We start from the raw sequence: 26,431 nt of genomic DNA, 5'->3' as shown, positions 1-26,431 counted from the left end.
GGAACACGCTGTTATTTGCTGAGTTCTGTCTAAAACTAACCATCATCATTAATAGTATTGTTTGTGAATATGTCAGATTAATATTCTGATCACTAACTAAAATGATGATAACACCTTCATAAATTAAAGGAACATTTGGGCATCATTAAATGCAGCTCAAATAAGGCTACAGAACATGAGAACACAAGAAATAGGAGCAGGAGTAGACCATATGGCCCGTCAAGCCTGTTCTGCCATTCAATATGATCATGGCTGATCTTGGGCTTCAATTCCATTTTCCCACCCGCACCTCATATCCCTTAATTCCCCGAGAGACCAAAAATCTGTCTATCTCAGCCTTAAATGTATTCAACGATGGAGCATCCACAACCCTCTGGGGTAGAAAATTCCAAAGATTCACAACCCTCTGAGTGAAGTAATTTCTCCTCATCTCAGTCCAAAATGATCGGTCCCTTATCCTGAGACTGTGAAAAGAACCTATAATTGGTGACAGCAAATTATTCCCTACTTTCAAACAAAACTACCCATCAGAAATCAGTTGCCAGGATACAAATGAAAAATACTCAATGCTTAATTATACAGTAATATTTAATTAAAATTCAGATACACATGGAACAGTTTTCATTAATATTAAAATATATTCTTATAGGATGTTTGGCCATAATTACAATTCCCCTGCATATTGTTTCTCTTCCACCTTAAGGGTGTGTAGCACCTCTTGATATTATCTGAAGACCCTGAGATGTGGCATCTGAATGCCTGATAGTGATGGCTACTTATTATTGCTGGAGAAAAAAGGCCAAAGTTTGTTCCAGTACTCTAAATAAGCTCAATAAGACTGTCACACTAATTCAATTTGCAGAGCCACCAGAGATTTGTTATCACAGTCCCTTTGGGATCAATGTTTCCCCAGCCTGTAGAAGCACCAGGACCCAAACCAGTTATTGCTTAATTAACTCAGGAGAAGGAGCTTCAATGAAACCTGAGGATGTTTCTTCTTCCTCACCCGCACCCCAGCTCCATTCCCAGAAAAAACTCAGTTTAAAAAGGATAAACAGAAGTCAATGTGCAAAGATTACATATTGCAAATTAGCCTAGTTAAATGAAAATAGCATCACTGAGAAGTTTAACTATGATTGACTGGAATGAATATATATTTTGTTTCTATAAAGTGCAATGAAAATGGGCTGAACTGTTTCTCAACAATTTATATTTGGAATCCAACTGCCAATTCACTGAGACACAGAATAGCTGGTAGGTGAGTGATTGGCAACTTGTTGCAAAATAGGAAATAAAAGTTTGGATTTAAATAAGCCGACAATTTTTACTGCAGTCAAGTTGTAGCTAGGTACACAACCAATTTAGCACATAAAAACAGAACTGTTCCAAATATTTATATGCATTACCGGTAAGTTAGTATAGCAAATACACCGGATAAGTGTTCATGCTTTCAGGATAACTTCCCATTATTTTGGTAAATTCACAGCCCTTGTGGGAATCGCTGCACTCATAATGAGGGATTTTCAAAACAACATGTGTATTTATTTTGTCAAAGCTTGATGTTTCCAGACAAAAATCATGGAAACAAAGAGGAGAGATACTATTGGGACACGTCGACCGAGACTTTCCCTGAGCAATTTTAATTTAGGAAATGATATACACAAACTGCACATGTGTAAATATAAACCTGGAACATATATGCAATGTCTGAAGCATAATAAAGAATGCTGGTACAGCTATTCATTTCTCTGGAGGCAAGAAACAATCTTACCCCTTCCCGAATGCATCTCATCAGCACAGTGTAGGTAATGGAGGGGATGGCCCAGTGGTCTCTTGAGTGCGGTCTTTTCTCCTCCTGTAACAAAGTGATTGAAGCAACAAGGATATGTCAGTGTAAATTAAATTTGCCATTAGAGGGTTATAAAAGGCATTGAAAAAAGTTATTCTTTCCCCCCAAATACAAATATAATTCACAATCTTGTTCTTCAGTCAAGGTTATTTAATTTGCAACTCCATGGCATTCTCCTCTCAAAAAATATAGCAAGAATGGCTACAAGGGAAAATACCATCCGTATCAACCAAAAAACTGCTTTACATATTTGACTATGGCAGGGTTGAAGATGGTAGCGGGTTCTAATGTGCACACCTGAGGTTCACGGAGGCAACTGCACATGTTAAAACACAGCTGCCTCAGTCAGATCTGATTTTGGATAGTGGGTCCAAAACACAACTTGCACACTATGGACCTTGTAGGAGAAGATCTACTGCTGCCACAGTTCTTTGGAGAGGTCGAATACGCTTTTGGAAAAGTAAGGTACCCTTTTGAATATGGTCACCTTTGGGAAGAGGTCAGTTGCCCTTTAGGAGAGGTAAGGTGCCCGTTGGTATTGTTAAAATTAGACATGAATGTGCATAAAAAGTGCATAAACTCATTGGAACTGTCAAGAGGACTGTAAAAAGAGCTGTCAAGGCATTTAAATGTCCCGCCCTTTAAATATTAGGAAAAACTCTGCAGTGTTAAAAAAATCAAGGCTTGCTATTTCACTGTCTGCTGGCATAATTAATGCTGCATGCCTGATTTCACAACCTATCATTATCACAGTGGGGTACCTGACAGGTCACAGGTTGACTGACAACTCTAAGTGGTTATGAACTTTTTGAAGTGGGACTATGAATACAAATGTTTGTTCTCATAAGGGATAAAAGTAAGTTAAATGTAGTGAATGAGTTTTTATCAAGGAGAGCTTTTTTGATATAGTGAGTTCACCAACAGACACTTGAGAATTTTATTTAATCTCAGCATGGGTCTGAGGTCTGCCAATGGTGGATCTTGGTGAGTTGGCCTGATAGGCGTAAGAGCAACGGTGGTGGGTGAGGGCATGAGTTGGCACTAAGTTGTCATGGAGCTATAAAGGCCATGGAGAGTGGGTAGAGGGCATAGGTTGGCATGGAGGGTATGAGGGTGATGGCATGTATTAGGGGGAAAAGATTGGCATGGATAGAGCAGGGGAAGTCCCTTTAGCTATGGTGTGACCACCTCTCTAAACGTGCTATCCACGATGCTCTCAGATTCGTGGATGCTCCACAGTGTCCCCAGCCGCCATTCCAGCTCTGAAACCCGAGCATCCAAGAGCTGCAGCTGGACACACTTCCTGCACACATGCTGGTCCCGGGCACTGGAAATGTTCCCGGCTTCCCACATGGAGCATGAGGAGCACACCACGGCTTTGAGCTCTCCTGCCATGGCTTATCCCTTTAAATTAGACCTTTTAAATCAATTAATCTAGGGCTCTTCTTTCCCGATCCTTGTTACTACAGAATATACAAACTATAAACCACAAAAATACCTTAAAATATAAGCAATAAAAGTAGTAAATATTTACCCGACCTTACCCACTACTTACCAGTCATTTCCCTCCCTTGTAGCTTCTACTGCTGCAGCAGGGCAAGAGCACTCTCTGAAGGTTTAAGAAGTTGGATAGCAAAGAAAAAATGCAAAGAGCACCTCTGCCTCTCTGCACTGAATTACCACTGTGCACCAAATTGCCAATACCCACACTCTCTCTGGCTGTGTTTCACTCAGGATGAGGTCTCTCCCCTGCTCGTGTGCAAGCATCCAGAAGGGGGAGGGTGATAAGGCAGAGGTCATGGTACATGTTGGTACCAATGACATAGGTAGAAAGAGGGATGAGGTCTTGCATCAAGAATTCAGGGAGTTAGGCAGTAGACTGAAAAGCAGGACCTCTCGGGTTGTAATCTCTGGATTATTCCCAGTGCCACGTGCTAGCAAGCACAGAAATAGGAGAATAGTGCAGATGAATACGTGGCTTATGAGTTGGTGCAGAAGGGAGGGTTTTAGATTCCTGGATCACTGGAACCATTTCTGGGGAAGGTGGTACCTGTACAAGCGGGATGGTCTACATCTGAACCAGAGCGGGACTAGCATCCTTGTGGGCGAGTTTGCCAGTGTTTTTGGGAGGAGTTTAAACTAATTCGACAGGGGGAGGGGACACAGAATGTTAGCAGAATAGGGACACATCATAATACAGTAAAACAATCAAGTCAGAGGGGGTACAGCTGCATTAAGTTTCAGGGGAGTAAGGCAAGGCTGGGTGACCTCTACTTTAATGCCAGGAGTATTATAGGTAAAACAGATGAGTTAAGGGTGAGGATTGACACGTGGAATTGTGATATAGTAGCCATCACAGAGATGTGGTTGAGGGAGGGGCAGGATTGGCAGCTCAACATTCCAGGATATAGAATCTTCAGGTGAGACAGGGAAGGGGGTAAAAGAGGAGGAAGCATTGCATTATTAGTTAAGGAGTCAGTTACTGCATAAGGAGAGATGATATCTTGGAGGGGGCATCGAATGAAGCTTTGTGGGTAGAGCTTAGGAATAAAAAAGGGGCGGCCACATTGTTAGGTGTTTATTAAAGACCCCCAGGTAGTCAGTGGGAAATTGAGGAGTAAATATGTGCACAATCTGCGGAAGTGTGTAAGAATAATAACAATAGGGTAATTATATTGGGTGATTTCAACTTTCCCAATATTAATTGGGATAGACATAGTGTTAAGGGCTTGGATGGAGTGGATTTCTTGAAATGTGTACAGGAGAACTTTTTAGGTCAATATGTAGAGGGTCCAACAAGGGACGGCACAGTGCTAGACCTAATTCTGGGAAATGAAGCCGGACAAGTGGCTGAGGTGATGGTGGTGGAGCATTTTCATGATAGCGACCACAACATGGTACAGTTTAAGCTAGTTACGGACAAAGAGATCGACAAGTTGCAAAAAAATGTTTTGGACTGGGGGAGAGTGGATTTTAGTAAAATAAGGCAGGATCTAGCCAAGGCAGACTGGGAACAGCTACTTGTGGGGAAATCTACAGAAGACCAGTGGGCGGCGTTCAAAAAGGAAATGGGGAGGGTACATGTTCCCTCTAGGGTGATAGGAAGGAGTAACAAGCCCAGAGAACCATGGATGACCAGAGATATTCAGGGTACGATGAAAAGGAAAAGAGAGGCTTTTAGCAGGTAGAAGGAGAGCAAATCAGCAGAGGCATTAGTGGAGTACAGAAAGTGCAGGGTGGAGCTTAAGAAAGCAATTAGGAGAGCAAAGAGAGGATATGAGAAAGCTCTGGCTGGTAAAAGTAGGGAAAATCCAAAGATATTCTCTAAGTATATCAATGGGAAGAGGATAACCAGGGAAAGACTAGGGTCCATTAGGGACCAAGGGGGCAATCTATGGGTGGAGCCAGAGGACATCGGTACAGTGTTGAACGAATACTTCACATCCGTCTTCACCCAAGAGAATAAGGATGAAAGTATGGAACTCGGGGGGAGAGACTGCAAGATTCTTGAGCAAATTGATATAGGGAATGACAAGGTATTGGAGGTGTTGGCAGGCTTAAAAGTGGACACATCTCCAGGTCTGGATGATTTGTGTCCCAGACTGCTGAGGAAGGCAAGGGAGGAGATCGCAGGGGCTCTGACCCAAATTTTTAATTCCTCTCTGGCCACGGGGGAGGTGCCAGAGGACTGGAGAACAGCTAATGTGGTTCCGCTATTTAAGAAGGGTTGTAGAGATAAGCCAGGGAACTACAGACCAATGAGTCTCACGTCAGTGGTAGGGAAACTGTTGGAGAAAATTCTGATGGAGAGAATCTATCTCCACTTCAAGAGGCAAGGTTTGATCAGGGATAGTCAGCATGGCTTTGTCAGAGGGAGGTCATGCCTAACAAATTTGATTGAATTTTTGAGGAGGTGACCAGGCGTGTAGATGAGGGTAGTGCAGTTGATGTAGTTTATATGGATTTCAGCAAAGCCTTTGACAAGGAGACTTACAAAGAAGGCAAATGCACATGGGATGCAGGGTAATTTGATGAGGTGGATTCAAAATTGGCTTCGTTGTAGGAGACAGAGGGAGATGACAGAAAGCTGCTTTAGTGAATGGAAGCCCATGTCCAGTAGTGCACCACAGGGATCTGTGCTCGGTCCCCTATTATTCGTCATTATATAAATGATATAGATGACTATGTGGATGACACAAAGATTGGCCGAGTGGTTAACAGTGACCATGACGGTCTGGAATGTGCTGCCTGGGAGGGTGGTGGAGGCGGGTTGCCTCACATCCTTTAAAAAGTACCTGGATGAGCACTTGGCATGTCATAACATTCAAGGCTATGGGCCAAGTGCAGGTAAATGGGATTAGGTAGGTAGGTCAGGTGTTTCTCATGTGTCGGTGCAGACTCGATGGGCCGAAGGGCCTCTTCTGCACATTGTGATTCTGTGAGTGTACATGAGGGCTGAGGGCTGTTTGTTTCATTCATTTTTTGATACTTTCAGCAAAGTGCCGGAGCACTCATGGAGGCTTTTCGCCAAACTTGCCTTTGCACTTGGCAGCTTCCGAACTCTATTCGGGGCGCCCACCACAATTCCCAGTTTCAGCAGTCCGCCCCGGACTAAAAATCGGAAATTCTGGGGCAATTTTTCTCCAGGACAAGTTTGCAGAGCCGAAAAGTGTCCCATCTCTGCGCTCACAAGCCGAGAGCGCAAATTCAGGTCAAACTGTCTGCAAAGCCACACCAGGAACAGTGGTCTTAAAAGAGTATGAAAAGGGGCCATCTCCTCTCTAATTAGCAAAGCACCCAGACAATCACGTGGGTACTAAACTGGGTGGAGTCAAAGCATTCGACATAATCATTTGAACAATGAGACCCTGGATGATAGAGCAATTCCTAGCCATGATCTAATCAAGTTACAATTGGAATCCACTAGCCATGATATTTGGGTCATTGGATTGTTGGAGAGAGATGGTCCATGTGGCAAGCCAACTATTTGTATATTTAAGCAATTGTTTTTTTCTGAAGATCAAGACAAGCAACTAAGACGTTGAAGGAACAAGAGCCTCGGAGGGTTCCCTCTCTCTTTCTCCCCATTTCTCTCTATCTCTCTCCCCATCCAACTTGCCAGTTTTGAATGGTTTCTGCTGATTTTGACTATCCAGGTGAGAGATTTTAAAAACTCAACCCAGCAACTGCTGTCTCCAAAAGCTCAGATAAATCGTCTGTCTATATCTTTAAATCGCTTCAATGCTGGAAGCAGCAGGACATCCTGTTCAGCTTGAGGCCAGCCAAGCCAACAATCAGTCATATACCCCTTTAATTTTATTGGGCTCTAAATTGCTTAGTCTATCCTCCAACTCTGTAATTTATTTGTGTTTGCGTGAACTTCGAGTGTGTGTGTGTGGTACAATAAAAACTATTCTCCATTCTTTTTGTAAAACTCAAGAAAACCTTTGTGTGTGTGTCTTTTATAGTTGCAGTGCATTAACAGTTAAAAACTCACTGAATTGGCAAACACATCCTTTTTAAAAAAAAACAGTTGCGGTCAAACAAGGAATGGGAAAAGAGGGGAGCCATCCGACCCCTCCTCAGCTGGCCGTAACAGTGGCTTTCGCCTTCCACTTATTCTTCCATTCAAATAAACCTGGAACAGATTGTTGCTGCAAAATAAAGTGTTGCGAGACTCATGACGAACCAAGCTTTGGCATTCATCATCCTGTTTTGGTAGTCACAGGAGGACTGTGGTGACCTTGAGGATCATTAGCAATGCTATCTGGATTGCATATTCTTTTTGGAAGGATTTTACGATGGAAAATTTAATTTGGTCACAGTCCCATGGTTCTTCTAGTACATGCACTAGATAGTGCAACGTCAGGTATATAAAACAAGCCCTTGGTGCCATTCTCCATATTTGACAGTTTATTCCTACTCTTTCTCATCTTTAGTCAACCTGAGTTCCAGGGGGGCACTGAATGTAACTCCCATCATGCGGTGTACACAGGACAACATTTTCATTTTCTGGGAACCAAAACCACACGAGATTTTGGTTCCACTCCGACTCCCAAATTATAAGTGGAGGTTCATAAATATGGTTCAGTTCATTCTTTATATTCACTGACAATTATGCTGGTATTAACAGCGTTAATTAAATTTACACATGTATTGTGCACAGCAGGTTATAGAACACTCACTGCTGGCAATATAGGAAGTAGCAGAACTGATCAGTGAAAGTGCACCAAGCTACATTCCCAATTTTATGGACTCGCCTCCCTGAATCACTGCCAGTATATGCCTTTATGGTGATAGTAATTTCTAGGCTGTGCTGTTTTTGTACAGTCAAAAATCAAGAATGGAATTCTCCTCAGGTCTTAAGCTAGGACCCGGATTTTTGCCAAGATGGGCCAACTTGGGAGCCCTTTAAAAATGGCAGGCAGGACCCGATCTAGGATTCCTGCCCTCAAATGAATCAGGCTGTGAAGGAGCTTCTATATTTTGGAGCCTGGACTACACTCAAAGATGAGGAAGACCAGAATTGTGGCAAGAAATCTAATATTCTTTACATATTCACATAATCTCCAGATGCAAATAAATTCCTATCAAAGTCTTACAAAATTTTGGAAATGGGGAACTCTATGATAAAGCCAGCCTGGGTCTAAGCAATATCTTTGAGCACATCTATGATGAGGTTTTGCAACCAATGAGGTAAAATGTGGAAAGAATTGAGAGATTTTACCAACTCTAGTGCATGTGGTTGGAATCAGTTCCAAACTATTTATAGACCTCATTACAGTAATGCCCCGTCAGATTTTTACTGATTTCTGTTCCATTTAGAATACATCTGAACAAACATTTCAAACCATAGGCTTGGGAAATACCAAGAATTGTGTGGTTCAACGAGTGTGCCTTCAGTCAATGTAATGTCCCTGAAGAAGCGCATCCCATCAGGTGTAATGGAAATCAAGAACTCTATACCCAAATAGCTGAGGCTAGGTCAACTGAACCTTTCAAAACTGACATTGATAGATTTTTGTTGAGAAAGGTTACATAGGGAAATGGGACAAAGGCGGGTAAATGGAATGAAGAAACAGATCAGCCATGATCTAATTAGGTGATGGAACAGGCTTAAGGGGTTGAATGTCACAGCATGGGTTTGGAGATTTGCCTGTCATTACAGTTCACAATGCATCTTAAGGCATCAGTGACTTCCTGATTGATGGACATCTGGAAGTGCCTCAAGAACCACTGTGCAAGAACATTTAGTTGTAACCATCTTACAGTCTTAGACCTACAATCACCAAAATAGTTACTTCCAACCTGACTTGATCTACATTTAACAGGAGTTCAAACTTTGCCTGCTGCTTGTAGGCAAAAGCATTCAAATTGTATGATCCCACAGAGTCTAAAATTTGTAGCCCCACTCTTAATCACTGCCAGTGGAATAGTGAGCCCATTAACGAAATCTCTGATAGTACTAGAATGTGAAGTTAGTTTCCAATGCAAAACCAGGCAAATGCAGACCCTTTGCATGGAAGCATAAAGTTTGAACTCACATTAAATGATGATCACATGATACTGGCAGCAGCTATTCCAGTGATTGTAAATCTAATCCTCTTGTAAGATGGTTCTTGTACCATGGAGTGAATTTTACAGCCCCCATCCCCTCCTAGTGTATTTGAAGTTGGGGGGCCATGAAAAATAAAGCAGGTGGCCAGCCCACTGCCTTCCCACCCACCCCGACCTGACCCCCATATTACGGGGGCACGGGTAAGGCACCACACAGCCCACTCAACCTTAGGGCTATTGATGCCCTTAAATGGCCAATTAATGCTCACTTAAGGACCTCATTCTACCTCTACCACTATAATACGTGCTGCTGGGGGAGGCGGAAGAAAGGCAGCCAGCCAGCCTGTTGCTATGACAGAGCGGGCTGCTGTTGAGAAAGGGGGGTTACCTCCTTTGAGAAGTCCCTTGTGGCCACTGGAGACAACCCTACCCTCAAAATGGTACTTTCCCTTCCTTGTGCCTCCCCTTTGGCCTCTAAAACCTGACCCCCTCCTCCCCCACCCTCCCTCTTGCTGCCAATCTCTGCCCGATCAAAAAGCCTGGACTTACATTCAAGTCTGGGAGACACTTCCTTCTCGGTAACCACTTGTAATCCTAGCAGTGGCTGCTTCTGGCACTGAATCATATTGGCCAGCAGCTCTTTAGGACAGGACTTACTGTCCCTGAGGGGCAGGAGTCCCACTATCAGCATATTATTACTGCAGGGTAGCCAGCTTTCTGGTTGGCTGTGCCAATGGGCTTTTCATTGTGTAATCCATCCGCAGGTAATACTCAACCCCATTTTTCATCCTTACATGTAATTATGGTTCAATTCACAGCACCCAACCTCCTTTTCTCATTTTTTCCCCAATCAATTATCATCTACATCAGCTATAACCCTATAGTATTCTATTGCAGAATTAGGAAGGTACAAATTTTCATAATCTCAGTGTCTCCTACCTGGTTGGCCACAAGGTACAGGACCTCTCCTAGTGCAGGTATCAGGCAATGTTTCAGTTTAGTGTTCCTGAAGTTCTCACGTGTCAGCTCAGTTAATACTGTGACAGCCTGAAGTGTAAAGAAAGGACCATTAAACAGCATAGGTTACATTTTATGAAAGTATATTAGAAAGAATACTTCCAGCAGTACATTTCATATGGCTATGTATCTTTGTTCTATTTTTCTTTTGCGTAAATTGCTCTGTTCTTTACGATGAGGAATGCCAAGTCTGAGGAATTGCAGATGACTCGTAAATTTGAAGTAGTTTAGTTTGAATTTTCCACCAATTCATTTTTTCCTTTGAAAAAGGACTTGCATTTAACAGTATAGACTGTAAACTCTTTTGCAACCTGCCCTCAAAATTTAATCCTTAGACCCCCTGGTAACAATCTAGTGAGTCTGCACTGCACACCCTTGAAAGCCAATATATCCTTCCAGAGGTCTGGTGCCCAAAACAAATGCAAAGGGATGAAATTGGCCCACACCTGTAGAGTGAAGTGAGCTCAGAGCAAATCAGGAGCCCTTTTCACACACCATCCAATTATCTTTACCGTTTATGTCTAAATTTTGTTTTCCTTTCACTATTGCATGGACTAATTTCACCCTCCTACCCCAGATATGTTGCTCCTAAGGTTTCATGAATGCACCCATGTAGCTCACGAAAACAAAATGTTTGTCGCCTCTGCACTAATTTTTATTGTTCAATTTCCACAAAACAGGCAACTCATATTTAAGGATAAACAATATTACAATCTTAACTTTAGTGTTCATGCATAACTGGATCTGGTAAAGCTAGTAACCTGTGCAATCTCCGTAATGCCCAAGTAAATTGACTTGTTCCTCCTTTCCTAAAGCCTGCTTTCGAACTTTCACTAGTGAAATACATCCTTGAAATGTTGCACACTGTAAGCTTAACATTGCCTTTCGATTTTAAAAAGTTACAGAAATTATAGCACAGGAAGTACTTTACTGTCAGAGATGAATATGGGATGGCAGTTAATATTAATTCAGCCAAAAGAGAACATATAGTTTAGGAATGGAATGATATTATAATTTTAATGTTATTTGCAAACCTTTTCAATCATCTAAGTCATTAATGTCACACGCAGTCAACCAGGGAACATTTCCTTTATCTCTCCTCTGTCTCCTATCTCCCAATGCATTATCAACCCATGTCACAAGGATACTCTAGAATCTGTACACTTTCATTTTTGCAAATGATCTCTAATGTGGAACCTTATCAAATGCATTTGGGAAGTCCCGATAGACAACATGCATAGGCACCCCACTATCTACCAGTGGCCTCCTCAAAATATTCAACTAGATTAGTCAGGTATGACCTAACCAACACAAATCCATGTTGATTCTCTTGGAATGTTTGCCCAAGTGTTCAGTCACCATTTCTGATGGTAGATTCCAGTAATTTCCTCACAAGTGATAGGTCTGCAGTTACCTGGTTTCGCCCTCCCTCCCTTCTTAAATAATGAAGTGACGATTGCAAATTCCAATCCAAAAGCACAATTCCTGGATCTATAGAGCTTCAAAAAATTATGACTAACACATCTGCAATTTCTACACCTATTTCTTTCACTACTCTTGAGTTGGAAATCCTTAAATCCTGTAAATTTGACTATCTTAAGTCTCATTATATTCCTCCTCATCATTCCTTTTCTTATATTAAATCCACTACATTCTCCTGTTTGGTGGATTTTTGGGTTCCTTTGCATCACTGGTATTTTGTGCTTTTCCTCCACTGTGAGAATGAATACAAAGTGCTAATTTAATAAGCCTACAATTCCTTTATTGTCCATTATCGTCTTGTGTACATCTGTCTTTAAATGGCACAAGTTCTCAGTTACCACTTTCTTTCTCTTAATAAACTTATAAAAAACTTTTGCTGTTAGCTTTGCTGACTTCTCAACATTTTTAATATTCCTTTTTGCACTTCTTACTTTCTTTGTATCTCTGTTTCTTTATATAGCTCTCCCAGTCCATTGTATTTTCACTTTTCCTTGCATTTGCAGAAGCCTTTTAGCTCGATCCTGGTTCATTTTTTGGTTGCTTAACTACACAAGTGGAGCCATTGCCTATTAGGGGTATGCACTGATATTATATTGTCATAAATATTTCTTTGACTACTTCCCACTGTTAATAACAATAAATAAAATGACCAAACAATATTCAATGAAAGGTCTCAGAAGGAAAAAATAGACATCAAAAATCCTGCAGATTGCAGGTCTATCCAGTGCGTAGCTTCTAATACTTTGTGCTTTTGTGTATAGGTCATTTTCAGTTGCTTTTAGATTATAAGATCCTGAGGTGTCCTGACAGGGTCGATGTGGAGAGGATGTTTCCTCTCATGGGAGAACCTGGGTTCACTGTTTAAAAATAAGGAGTCGCCCATTTAAGACAGAGATGAGGAGAAATTTTTTCTCTGAGAGAGCTGAGAGTCTTTGGAACTCTCTTGCTCATTAGGTGGTGGAAGGAGTCGCCTATTTAAGACAGAGATGAGGAGAAATGTTTTCTCTGAGAGGGCTGAGAGTCTTTGGAACTCTCTTGCTCATTAGGTGGTGGAAGCAGAGTCTTTTAAGGCAAAGGTAGATAGATTCTTGATAAACAAGAGGGTGAAAGGTTATTGGGGGTAGGCGAGTATGTGGAGCTGAGGTTACAATCAGATTAGCCATGATCTCATCCAAGAATTAAGTGGCCTACTCCTGCTCCTAATTTGTATGTATGTTCGTATATATGTATTGGGTTAATTGTGCTGTCTCCTGACATGGTGACCTTGTGCAACTAGATGCGACCAGAAAATAAACGTTGCAATTCACCAAGACTGGAGGCTATAAAGGACTGATACGTATTAAGTATAGATTTTATTTAAAACTTACAGTACTGTGTGGGTGCCAACATATTCTTTTCTTTGTTTTCTAACCCTCAAGGACTATTTAAAAAATCTACTAACACAAGACATTTGAGCCTTTCAGATGGCCCTGAACATCTGGTACCCTAATTGTATTCAATTCGAGGCCTACCCCATATGAGTTGTGGGGAGAGGCATGCATGGTCTCTCTCTCTCTCTCCAAGCTGGTTCATGGTTAATTAATCATTGTCAGTAGAACCACTGGAAGTTTTATAAACAGACAGGCTGTTCATTCACATTTCTTGAAGTGGTTTTAGCGACATCTTTAATTTGTGCATACATGCCTGCCAGTCATAAGCCTCAATACAAAATATCTGTTTAAACACAGTTAATGGCTGAATAGACCAAGTTCTATATGGGGCTGGATTTCATCCCCCCCCAAGCCCGGCATGTTTTTGAGGAGTGGCAAGCCCACTGCCTTCCTGCCCACTCCTGACCCAGTCCCCATAATACGGCAGCTCGCCTGCCATTTTTTAAAAAAATAATTAATGGGTAAATGAGCTTGTTAATAAGCCAAGTGACCCATAATTCACACTGCCCATGCCACAGAACAGTTAGTATGGGCAGGCAGACGAGACTGAGGAGCCTGCTTTTGAAAAAATCCTTGGAAAGCTGGGAAGTGGGGGGAGCTGCATTCGGTGGGGGATGCCCTTTGCGCATTGGGGGCACACCCCCCAATACGTTACCCCCTTCCCCCTTTGTTCCTCCCCGCCTGGCCTCCAAAGTCCACCTGCCCATTCCCCTCATGACCCTTCCCTATGCTGCCCAATCCCTCTCCACCCTAAAAGCCAGGGGCTTACCTGGGTCTGGAATCCATCAAAGTTACTTGTGGGCCTGCTTACAGTCCCAGCAGCGCCCACAACTCAGTAAATGCTTTAAGGCCAAGGCTAATATGAACTGGATTGAAACAGTCAAGCTAATTTGACAGGAACCTCAGAGTCAGCAGAGGAAAAGTGAAAGTGATGAATGCTCGAACATATCAAGACCACAGGATAGATATAAAAAGAAAATCATTTGGCTCCTCTATTAAGAGAGACCTAAGAGACCCTGTCACAGCATCCAACAGTTTCCTAAATGATCTCAGGTCTTTGGTTCAATTACCATACATGGAAGTCTATTTCATTTGACAGTTAGCCTATGAGTGAAAAAAACTTCCTAAAATCAGTCCTAATTTTGGCTTTCATGAGTATGAACCAGTGCTCCTTTTTTCCTGTTGTTCAGGTTTAATTTCAAGTATAGTTCCCACTGTACTTCCTCTAAGCTGTTGACTTCTATGAGGTTCCACTCATTAAGACCAACATTCTCATCTTTCTTCATTACTAGAGTTTCGCTGTATCAGTCTTATTGATCTTCTCTGAAAAGTAAGCAAGGTAGATGTAATCTTGCCAGAGCACTGTGTATTTTAACTGTGACTTCTTCCAGCTTCTGCTGTTTTGACTATAGAGTGCAGAATCCTATCAGCTTTGCCGATTGATGCTCCATGGTGGTTCGATACATAGAGCAGAGGGTACTAAAACTTCTAGATCTTTTTCAGGTTGCTCCTCAACAACTTCAACATTATTCACAGGGGCACAGGAACAGGAGCCTGCTCTGTCATTCAATTAGATCGTGGTTGATCTGTATCCAACTTTGTTTATCTGCCTTTACTCCATATCATTTAACACTCTTCCCTAACAAAAACCTATGCATCTCAGTTTTTAAAATTCCAATTCTCCATTTGGAGTTTTGGAATATGTATGATGCCAACCTATATGTAATAAGACCATAAGAATATAAGACATAGGAGCAGAAATTAGGCCATTCGGCCCATCAAGTCTGCTCCGCCATTCAATCATGGCTGATAAGTTTCTCAACCCCATTCTCCCGCCTTCTCCCAGTAACCTTTGATCCCCTTACCAATCAAGAACCTATCTATCTCGGTCTTAAATACACTCAATGACCTGGCCTCCACAGCCTTCTGTGGCAATGAATTCCACAGATTCACCACTCTCTGGCTAAAGAAGTTTCTCCTCATCTCTGTTCTAAAATGTTTTCCCTTTACTCTGAGGTTGTGCCCTCGGGTCCTAGTCTCTCCTACTAATGGAAACATCTTCCCCACGTCCACTCTATCCAGGCCTTTCAGTATTCTGTAAGTTTCAATCACATCCGCCCTCATCCTTCTAAACTCCATCGAGTATAGACCCAGAGTCCTCAAACGTTCCTCATATGTTAAGCCTTTCGTTCCTGGGATCATTCTCGTGAACCTCCTCTGGACCCTCTCCAGGGCCAGCACATCCTTCCTGAGATACGGGGCCCAAAATTGCTCACAATATTCTAAATGTGGTCTGACCAGAGTCTTATAAAGCCTCAGCAGCACATCCCTGCTTTTATATTCTAGTCCTCTCAAAATAAATGCCAACATTGCATTTGCCTTGCTAACTACCAACTTAACCTGCAAGTTAACCTTAAGAGAATCCTGGACTAGGACTCCCAAGTCCCTTTGCACTCCAGATTTCTGAATTCTCTCCCCATTTAGAAAATAGTCTACGCCTCTATTCTTCCTTCCAAAGTGCATGACCTCACACTTCCCCACGTTGTATTCCATCTGCCACTTCTTTGCCCATTCTCCTAACCTGTCCAAATCCTTCTGCAGCCTCCCCGCCTCCTCAATACTACCTGTCCCTCCACCTATCTTTGTATCATCTGCAAACTTAGCCAGGATGCCCTCAGTTCCTTCATCTAGATCATTAATGTATAAAGTGAAAAGTTGTGGTCCCAACACTGACCCCTGCGGAGCTCCACTAGTCACCGGCCGCCATCCTGAGAAGGACCCCCTTATCCCCACTCTCTGCCTCCTGCCAGACAGCCAATCTTCTATCCATGCTAGTACCTTGCCTCTAACACCATGGGCTCTTATCTTACTGAGTAGCCTCCTGTGCGGCACCTTGTCAAAGGCCTTCTGGAAGTCCAAGTAGATAACATCCATTCGCTCTCCTTTGTCTAACCTACTCGTTACCTCCTCAAAGAATTCTAACAGATTTGTCAGGCATGACCTCCCCTTGATGAAACCATGCTGACTTCGCCCTATTTTACCATGTACTTCCAAGTATTCTGAAATCTCATCCGTAATAATGGACTCTAAAATACCTTTGTCATTGTTCCGCACAATTTCCTAGTTTACCTAATATGCATAGAACCTAGTCAACCTCTTCAGATTGAACTTATCCTTTCCGGTCCCTACACCAGTTCAATATCATCAATAAATTTTGAGCAGTTTGTAATAAGCTTCTGAATTTAAGCTGTTGTTATAAATTTGTCCAGGACCTATCCTTTTTCAACTGTAGCAGCTGCTACAGCTAATAGATTATCATACAATTAATCCTCAAGTCCATTCCTGATAACTAAGTCCATTATTTTAACCAGCACTGATTTAATTCGAATAAGCACTATTAAGTATACTGATAACCGAGGTGGATTCAAAGTCATGTCAGAGAGATGAAAGGATGGTGTGGCAACACATTTGAAACTATAGGAGTAATTTAATCACCCTAGTATGGGCAGGAAAGGGTTGCTGGTGTGGGGGGAGGGGGGCAGGATTAAATTGCTAACAATGTGGAATCTGACCCCAACCCGCCTGAGAACCTACTTCCAGTTTAACCATGGGTTTGGGGTCACATGAGTAACTGCTCAAGGGGCGGGCGGATAATTATGATATTTAAATGAGGCTGTGTCTCACAGAATGTGTCAGCAATTAGATTTAACACGTTCAGTGTGGGTTTGATTCCACTATCATCTGTTGGAGACAGGGGTCCCTCAAACGATGGAGAATGCGTGTCCAGAAGTATTCTTGCACAGGAGCCTCGCTCACCATGTGATATAAACAGCTGCTAAACACAGTTCCTCTGTTTCTTTAAAAGTGAATGTCCCTGTGAATGCTTTTGAGGAGCTTACCTGATAAATACACAGTCATCTGCTTCTGATTGAATATTTGCAACTCAAAACTAAAGGATTCTTGAGACAAATTTTGTTGTAAATGAACAAACAACTATCAGCTGGATTATACTTATTTTCATCTGCTTCCCATAAAAAACCTCAGCCTAGTCACTAGATGTGATACATCCACTGTACAGGCTTACAATGGATCCAATATGGCAGACATTGTGCACCCATTCATTCCGTGCTAGAGGCATGTTGCCCTCTGTATTAGGTTGGGCTCCTCCATAGGCATCCAGGGTGTGAGCAAGAGATAATCAACAGGTTCATTATAATATTTAAATAAAGGCCCTACATTTGTTACAGGTCCTTTTTGTGAAATTGATTTGCCCCAGTGTCTGACTCACTACACGATAACCCACTTAGCAAATCATGCTGCTAACAGGCAGCAAATACTCTGCATCAGCGCTATTGAATCAGCACATCCACTGCGTAAAGGTTTGTGGCTGTTTTGTACTTTCAGGCTGCTGATTAACTTCTGTTTTTCATTGCTTACTTTCTGCATTCTGCAACTAATTTGAGATTGCTCCTAATAAGATTTTTCTGGTGCTAGACTGATCATGTTGGCCATGAAAACGGTTTTATTGTAATCGTGGGTAGCCTGATAGCTCTGCTTTTGGGACTGGAGGAGCAACAAAAAAGATGAGAGAACAGGAGCAGCTTTTAGGAAAAAGAGGAAGAGGGCACTCATGGAGCAGAATTATATGTATACGAGACCATACACATTGTAGCACTTCAGACCTCAACTTCACTGAAAGGCACTGTATGAGGTGTGATCACTTCATTAAGGAGGCTGTCACCGAGCTGTGTCACCTGCTCGAGCCACAACTGCAGACTCAAACAACGGCACGGACAGCACAGCTTATGGCTGTCAAGACACCATGATCATGAAGTCTTATGCAACATGATTCTTCCAGGTTCCAGCAGGTGACATCAGCAACATCTCCCAGTTTGCTGTGTATTTGGGAAGTAACCAAAACCCTCTACACCAGGATGAAAACCCACATCACTTTCCTAGTGGACAGAGTGAAACCAGAATGACAGAGCACAAGACTTTGCCCACATTGCAGTTTCCCCAGGATCCAAGGTGCCACAGGCTGCATCCACATTGCTTTGCTTACTCCCATCACCATCCTGGCATCTTTGGAATAAGAAAGGGTTTGCACTGAACATCTAAGTGCATCATGCAGGTGTGCATCTCGTTTGCTGGCCATGATTCTAACCAGTTTCCTTATTTGGAACATGATTCAGCATTGTTGAGACAGTAGTTACAAAAGGCAGATCCACAGAGAACCATCTGAGAAACATCTTCAGGGAAGCAGACAAGAGCTTCAACCCAAGGAGAGGAGGAGAGACATCCAAAAACAGCTCGTGGTCGGCTGTAAGTAACTGGGCAGTTTGAAAGTGCTGCAACTGCAGAACTAGAAGCAAGGAACCCTCTCTCCTTCCTGCAAACCTGATTCCATCTACTAAGCTACTTGTGAAAGCAACCTCCAAAAAACCAACTGTGGAGACAATCGCAGCTGTGGAGACAATCCTACAACCTCAAAGCCTTCACTTCAGACAACGCAGCATTCCGTCTTCAGAAACTATCAGGCCTCCTTCGAACAATAAATACTGGACTGATTCCATTTTTATAAGTATCATTTTATCTTCATCTGTAACTAATCTTTATGTGTATGCGTTAGTAACTTAATCTTTTCTTAAGTAACTTCCTGAGCAATAGTGTGAAATAAACTAATCCTTTTCGTTTTTAGGTAAAAAGGCTTCGCTGCTGAGTTATTTTAAATTGAATTTCTCACTCCAGGAATAAGGAAATACATCCACACATACAAATACATTGTTCACAGGTGACTTTGGGGAAACACCTTTTAAAGCATCCATGAAAGGAGATGCGAAGGCATTGGAGAAAGTGCAGAAAAGATTCATGAGAATGGCTCCAGGAATGAGGGATTTTGGTTAGATAGATAGATTGGAGAAGCTGGGACTGTTCTCCTTGGAGAAGAAAAGGTTGACAGGAGATTTGATAAAGCTATTCAAAATCATGAAGGGTCCTGACAGAATAAATAGGGAGAAACTGTTTTCATTGGTGGATAGATCAAAAACCAGAGGCCACAGATTTCAGGTAACTGGCAAAAGAAGCAGGGGTTTCATAAGGAAAAACTTATTTTACGCAACAGGTGATTAGGATCTGAAATGTACTGCCTGAGTGTGTGATGGTGGCAGGTTCAATTGAGGCATTCAGTAGGGAATTGGATCATTATCTGAAAAGGAAAAATATGCATGACTAAGGGGAAAAGGCAGGGGAGTGGCACTAGGTGAACTGCTGTTGCAGAGGGCCTGGGTACAACAGGCCAAATGGCTTCTTTGTTGTGCTGTAACCATTCTATGGTTCTATCCACTAATAATGGTGTAACTTGTACTCTCTGTGTGTTAACTGGGTCACTAACCATTCCCAAATCAGTATGTATGTTGCCTTTCATAGCTTCCTTGACATACAGCTCACAAAGTGGTCATGCAGTTTTGTTACCTTGGACTCTGAAACACTAGGGCATTTCCAATTTGTATTTAATTAATTTAAAACCCCCAGTAATACAATTTGTGGGGGTCAATTAGCTGTGCTGGTAATGGCCATATTGTGGTGCAGAATGATGCCAACTGTGCAGGTTCTCCTGTACCAGCTGTGGTAGTTCATGCAGGTCTGCCTCCTTGCCTTGCTCCACGCTTGATGGACTTCAAACTATGTAACTACTTGTCTCTCTCTAATGAAGAGAGATGCCTATGGTCCCTCGTGAACAATAGCTAATTATCTTACCTCAGCTAATATAATCTACCCATTTTTACACATCCTTCCAATTTCTTCAAAAACAAAACTCTTTATCTTCTTGTTATGACCTAGTGGTCTGTAACATACATTACTTTTAGCTTTGTTCTCTTCAAAGTTAATGAATTACTCAGGTTGGACATTTTTGTGTAATTTAACTTCTCTTATAGGATCACTTCCTTATCCTAGCAGGTATTCCTAACATAGACAGGTACGCCACCTCTGCTCTTGAATAACTTTTCTGAATACTTAAAACCCCTTTATACCATATTCATTAACATTTTTAGGGATTAACAATGTTTCTGATGTCCCTGCCTACAGCCAAAGCAGTCTCAATTCCGACATCTTGGCCCAGATTCTGCTGTCAAAATAATGATGAGGCTAATGACTTTTGCTGTTATTTAAGTGTAAATGGTACAGCAAATTCGGGGTCAGACGAGCAATTAAATGCCAATGCTCAAAAGCTGCTGAGTGAGTCAGCTTCACAAAAAGGGATTCTTGCAGCCTGCCTCAGCATTGAATCATATGAAATTGATGTATTTTCACGGTAGATGCAAATTAAAATTGTCACAAAGTTGAACCTTATCACAAGCAAAGGTACCCTTTTAACAATATGATATGTTAGTTACTGGCAATCAACCTCACGGGCGCTGAAAATTAACTGTTAAAAAGGTGGATTCTCATTTCTTCAGGCATTAATTGTTGAAGATTTTTAAAAATATCAAATTTCTTTTTAAAAACTTTTCCTTTCACTTTCTCTCTCTTAACCCAATCTTGTTCCCACTCTTTTATTTCTTTCAGTACCTGATTTGACAGGGAATTCTGCCATTCTAATTTACACTTCCTCCTTCCATAGTCTTTCAGTTTATTTCACAATCCTTCAATCTGATGGATTAGGGAGATACACAGTTGCTAGCCCTGTTTGTTCAAGTCCCAGATGCCCAGTTTCCCTCACTGCAATGTTATCAGTTCGCACTATCAGTAACTTGCCACGCAAAGCAGTCAGTGTTTCTCTGTTGCTGGCAGCATCAGAGCAAAAACAGTGCCATTCTATGTTCACACTTGTCAATTAGTTAACATTCACTCTGTCAACAAGCTTGTTTGGGATCCAATTTCCTCTTCTTCCCTCCCCCATCTAATTTAAATGACATTCACTAGCTCCTCAATCTTCTTGGCAAATCTTGCTCTGTCACTCCAAAGCTTCTGCATGAAAGATGACTGAAAAGGGATAGATTGGTTGAGTCATGGAGGTCTACAACACAGAAAAAGGCCTTTCAGCCCATCAAGTCTGCACTGCTCAAGCAAGTACTGAACTATTTTAATCCCATTTTCCAGGACTAGGCCCATAGCCTTGTACGCCATGGCATCGCAAGTGCACATCCAAATACTTCTTAAATGTTGAGGGTTTCTGCCTCTACCACCCTTTCAGGCAGAGAGTTCCAGATTCCCACCACCCTCTGAGTGAAAAAATTCTTCCTCACATCCCCTCTAAACCTCCTGCCCCTCACCTTAAATCTATGCTCCCTGGTTATTGATCCCTTCATCAAGGGGAAAAGTTCCTTCCTGTCTACCCTATCTATGCCCCTCATAATTTTATACACCTCAATCATGTACCCCCTCAATCTCCTCTGCTCCAGGGAAAATAACCCCAGTCTATCCAATCTCTCCTCATAACTAAAACTCTCCAGCCCAGGCAACATCCTGGTAAATCTCCTCTGCACTCTCTCTAGTGCAATCACATCCTTCCTATAATGCGGATTCCAGCACTGCACGCAATACTCTAGCTGTGACCTAACCAGCGTTTTATACAGTTCCAGCATAACATCCCTGCTCTTATATTCTATGCCTCGGCTAATAAAGGCAAGTATCCCATATGCCTTCTTAACCACCTTATGTACCTGTCCCGCTACCTTAAGAGACCAGTGGACATGCACACCAAGGTCCCTCTGATCCTCGGTACTTCCCAGGGTCCTGTCATTCGTTGTGTATTCCCGTGCCTTGTTTGTCCTGCCCAAGTGTATCACCTCACACTTATCCGGATTAAATTCCATTTGTCACTGATCAGCCCATCTAACCAGCCCGTTTATATCCTCCTGTAATCTAAGGCCATCCTCCTCACTATTTGCCACCCTGCCAATTTTGTGCATCCGCGAACTTACTGATCAACCCTCCTACATTCAAGTCTAAATTGTTTATATATACCACAAACAGCAAGGGACCCAACACCGATCCCTGTGGAACCCCAATGGACACAGGCATCCAGTCACAAAAACACCCCTCGACCATCACCTTCTGCTTCCTGCCACTCAGCCAATTCTGGATCCAATTTGCCAAATTGCCTTGGATCCCATGGGTTCTTACCTTCTTTATCAGTCTCCCATGTGGGACCTTATCAAAAGCCTTTCTGAAGTCCATTTGACTACGTCAAATGCATTGCCCTCATCTACACACCTGGTAACCTCTTCAAAAAATTCAATCAAATTGGTCAGACATGACCTCCCCTTAACAAAACCATGCTGACTGTCCTTGATTAATCACTGCCTCTCCAAGTGTAGATTCATTCTGTCCCTCAGAATTTATGGCCCATCCTTGTCCTTTTCCATAACAGCCTTGAATCTAACAGAGTTATGAACATTATCTGCACAATGCTCCCCCACTGGTATCTCTACCACTTGCCCGGCTTCATTCCCTAAAATTAAGTCTGCCCCCCTCTCTTGTAGGACCTTCTACATACTGGTTTAAAAAGCTCTCCTGGATGCATTTTAAGAACTCCGCTCCTTCTAAACCTATTACACTATGACTAACCCAGTTAATGTTGGGGGAAATCCCCCATTATTACTACCCTATTATTTTGACACTTCTCTGAAATTTGCCTACATATCTGGTCTTCTATTTCTCTGACTGTTTGGAGGCCTATAGTACACTCCCAGCAATTTGATTGCTCTTGTTTTGTTTTTAAGTTCTACCCAAATGGCTTCATTTGAGGAGCCTTCTAAGATGTCATCCCTCCTTACTGCTGTAATTGATTCCTTGATCAATATTGCGATACCCCCTCCTCTTTTACCTTCTTCCCTCTCTCGCCTGAAGACCCTATATCCTGGAATATTGAGCTGCCAATCCTGCCTCTCTCTCAATCATGTCTCTGTGACAGCAATGACATCATACTTCCAAGTGTTAATTTGTGCCCTCAACTCATCTGCTTTATTCGTCAGACTCCTTGTATTAAAGTAAATATCATCCAACCTTGCCAAACTCCCTTGTGCCTTAACTGGCCCATAATTTCTATGCCTTCCAGACTCACTTGCTCTCTCTTCTAATTTTGGCTGTGCATCTTCCCCTGCTGAACCTCCTCTCAGGATCCCATCCCCCTGCCAAGTTAGTGTGAAACCTCCCCAACAGCACTAGCAAACCTCCCCGCAAGGATGTTGGTCCCATTGCGGTTCAGGTGCAACCCGTCTGCCTTCTACAGGTCCCACCACCCCCAGAAACCATCCCAATGTCCTAAAAATCTAAAGCCCTCCCTCCTGCACCATCTCTCTAGCCACGCATCCACTTAGACTAACCTCCTATTTCTATAAAAACAAAAAGTTAAAAGCTACTGCGGATGCTGGAAATCCAAAACAAAAACAGAATTACCTGGAAAAACTCAGCAGGTCTGGCAGCATCGGTGGAGAAGAAATCAGTTAACGTTTCGAGCCTTCACGGCCCTTCGGCAGAACTGAAGCATAGTTAGGAGAAAGGAGAAATATAAGCTGGTTTATGGTGGGGGGGACGGGGGGAGAGAGAAGTTGAGGGTGTGGTGATTGTGGAGATAAGCAAGCAGTGATAGGAGCAGATAATCAAAAGATGTCACAGACAAAAGGATCAAAGAGGTGTTGAAGGTGGTGATATTTGTCTAAGAAAAGTGCTAATTAAGAATGGAAGACAGGACACTCAAAGTACAGCTCTAGTGGGGGTGGGGTGGAAAGACTAACAAGGTTTTAGTTTTAGATTTAAAAATAATGGAAATAGGTGGGGAAAGAAGAATCTATATAAATTATTGTCAACAACTTTAGATCTTAAACTCCTCCTCCCCCCATCCCCACCCCGTTTCTCCCCCCTCCCCTTTTTTTTCAATAATTTATATAGATTCTTCTTTCCCCACCTATTTCCATTATTTTTAAATCTAAAACTAAAACCTTGTTAGTCTTTCCACCCCACCCCCACTAGAGCTGTACTTTGAGTATCCTGTCTTCCATTCTTAATTAGCACTTTTCTTAGACAAATATCACCACCTTCAACACCTCTTTGATCCTTTTGTCTGTGACATCTTTTGATTATCTGCTCCTATCACTGCTTGCTTATCTCCACAATCACCACACCCTCAACTTCTCTCTCCCCCCACCCCCCCCACCTTAAACCAGCTTATATTTCTCCTAACTATGCTTCAGTTCTGCCGAAGGGCCGTGAAGGCTCGAAACGTTAACTGATTTCTTCTCCACCGATGCTGCCAGACCTGCTGAGTTTTTCCAGGTAATTCTGTTTTTGTTTTTTCTCCTATTTCTATACTCATTAGCGCGTGGCACCGGAAGTAATCCAAAGATTACTACCTTTGAGGTCCTGTTTTTTAATCCGCTTCCTAGCTCCCTAAATTCTGCTTGCAGGGCCTCATCCCTCTTTCTACCTATGTCGTGGGTAAAAATGAAGAGCGTGATCTTGAAAGCGAGAATGTTTTCCACATGTCTTTTTTTGATGACTCTTCGACAAAACAGTTTTGTGTGCATCTTGTTTTCCACTAGCCTTTACATATAAACAACATATTCTGCTGTGGATTATTGCTTAAAGTTTGGTGAAATAATAAAAATAAAATAAAAGCTTTATGTTATAATTAGCCAATTAAATGTAAGAGATTCCACAACAACACTGCAAATCAACGTGACTGCGTTTAGCCCATTTCCCACTTCGTCAATTGACATATCACTTATTTGTGCTTTAACTTGAAATTATGTTTTGAAATCATGACAGTTCCTCCTGAGCTACATCTTTGCCAACTGTCAAGTCCAAAAAGGAAAGCACATTCTTCCTAAATTGAACACAATAATGGAACATACATGTCAAAAAAAAGACAGATGTAGAAAACATTCTAGCTTTCAAGATCACTCTCCTTATTTTTACAGTTACTTGCCAGACCTTTTGCTGCTTAGCAGTCAGTGCAGCTCCATACCATTGGAAACTGGCAATACAATGAAATGGCACATGGTTCTTTCACCTTAGAATTTCAAAACAGGATTTAAGTTTTTCCCTACACATGAATCTCTATGTAAAATAAGCTTGAGCAATCTGAATCCAGTTCCCAAAGGGCAAATATTTACAGTACAAATTGAATACAATTGCTAAATTAGTGGCAAAGTGGGCATAAGCTCATTTTATGCACTTCTGACATTAAAATTAAAGGACATATATGTGGATAACAATTAAGCTGGGGACACTGATGATCAAAATGGAAAGACTGCTCCATTCTCAGGTACCTATATTCTTTATGTTCATAAAAACAAAGGAGGAAGAAATTGAGTTTTAAAAAAATACGATGGCCTAAGTTTCAGCTCCTGGATTGGAAGCGCAGAGTCAGGACAATTCCCAGAACTGCAAACCCGACCAGGGAAATAGTGCACCAGAACGTCATCGGGACTGCCGGGTGCAGAGTTGGGCTGGGGGGGGGGAAGGACCCACAATGGTGCTCCGGAACTTTGTCCTAGCTGTGAAAAAAAGAACGAAACAAAAAAGGGCCCTCCAGTACTCATCCCTCACACTTTGCACAATGTTCAGCACCATTCGCGACCACTCAGATACTGAAGCCGTCCATGTCCAAATGCAGCAAGGCCTGGACAATATCCAGGCTTGGGCTGACAAGTGCAAAGTAACATTCGCGCCATATAAGTGCCAGGCAATGACCATCTTCAACAAGAGAGAATCTAACCATCGCCCCATGGCATTCAATAGCATTACTATCACTGAATCCCCCACTATCAACATCCTGGGAGTTACCACTGACCAGAAACTGAACTGGACTAGCCATATAAATACTGTGGCTACAAGGTCAGGTCAGGGGCTAGGAATCCTGTGGCGAGAAACTCATCTCCTGACTCCCCAAAGCCTATCCACCATCTACAAGGCATAAGTTAGGAGTGTGTTGGAATACTCTCCACTTGCCTGGATGAATACAGTTCCAACAACTCAAGAAGCTTGACACAATCAAGGACAAAGCAGCCTGTTTGATTGGCACCACATTCACAAACGTTCACTTCTTCCAGCACCGAAGCCTACTTAGAGAGCACCTTCCAAACTCATGACC

At 42.3% G+C, this 26,431-nt stretch overlaps 1 protein-coding gene across 5 annotated transcripts in view; it reads right to left on the bottom strand.

The window, feature by feature from the left end:
• Positions 1-26,431, bottom strand: part of ulk4 (unc-51 like kinase 4) — a 411,327-nt gene that overhangs the window by 279,402 nt on the left and 105,494 nt on the right. For all 5 annotated transcript variants that reach the window (XM_078539600.1, XM_078539595.1, XM_078539598.1 and 2 more), the window contains 2 exons: positions 10,346-10,453; positions 1,772-1,855 (listed from right to left, as the gene is read on the bottom strand). In XM_078539600.1, the coding sequence (XP_078395726.1) occupies positions 1,772-1,855; positions 10,346-10,453 (192 nt within the window). The remainder of the gene's footprint in view (positions 1-1,771; positions 1,856-10,345; positions 10,454-26,431) is intronic.

This window comes from Cetorhinus maximus, chromosome 3 (assembly GCF_964194155.1).
Source record: "Cetorhinus maximus chromosome 3, sCetMax3.hap1.1, whole genome shotgun sequence".
NCBI lineage: Eukaryota > Metazoa > Chordata > Chondrichthyes > Lamniformes > Cetorhinidae > Cetorhinus > Cetorhinus maximus.
This window is presented reverse-complemented; position numbering and strand designations above follow the sequence as displayed.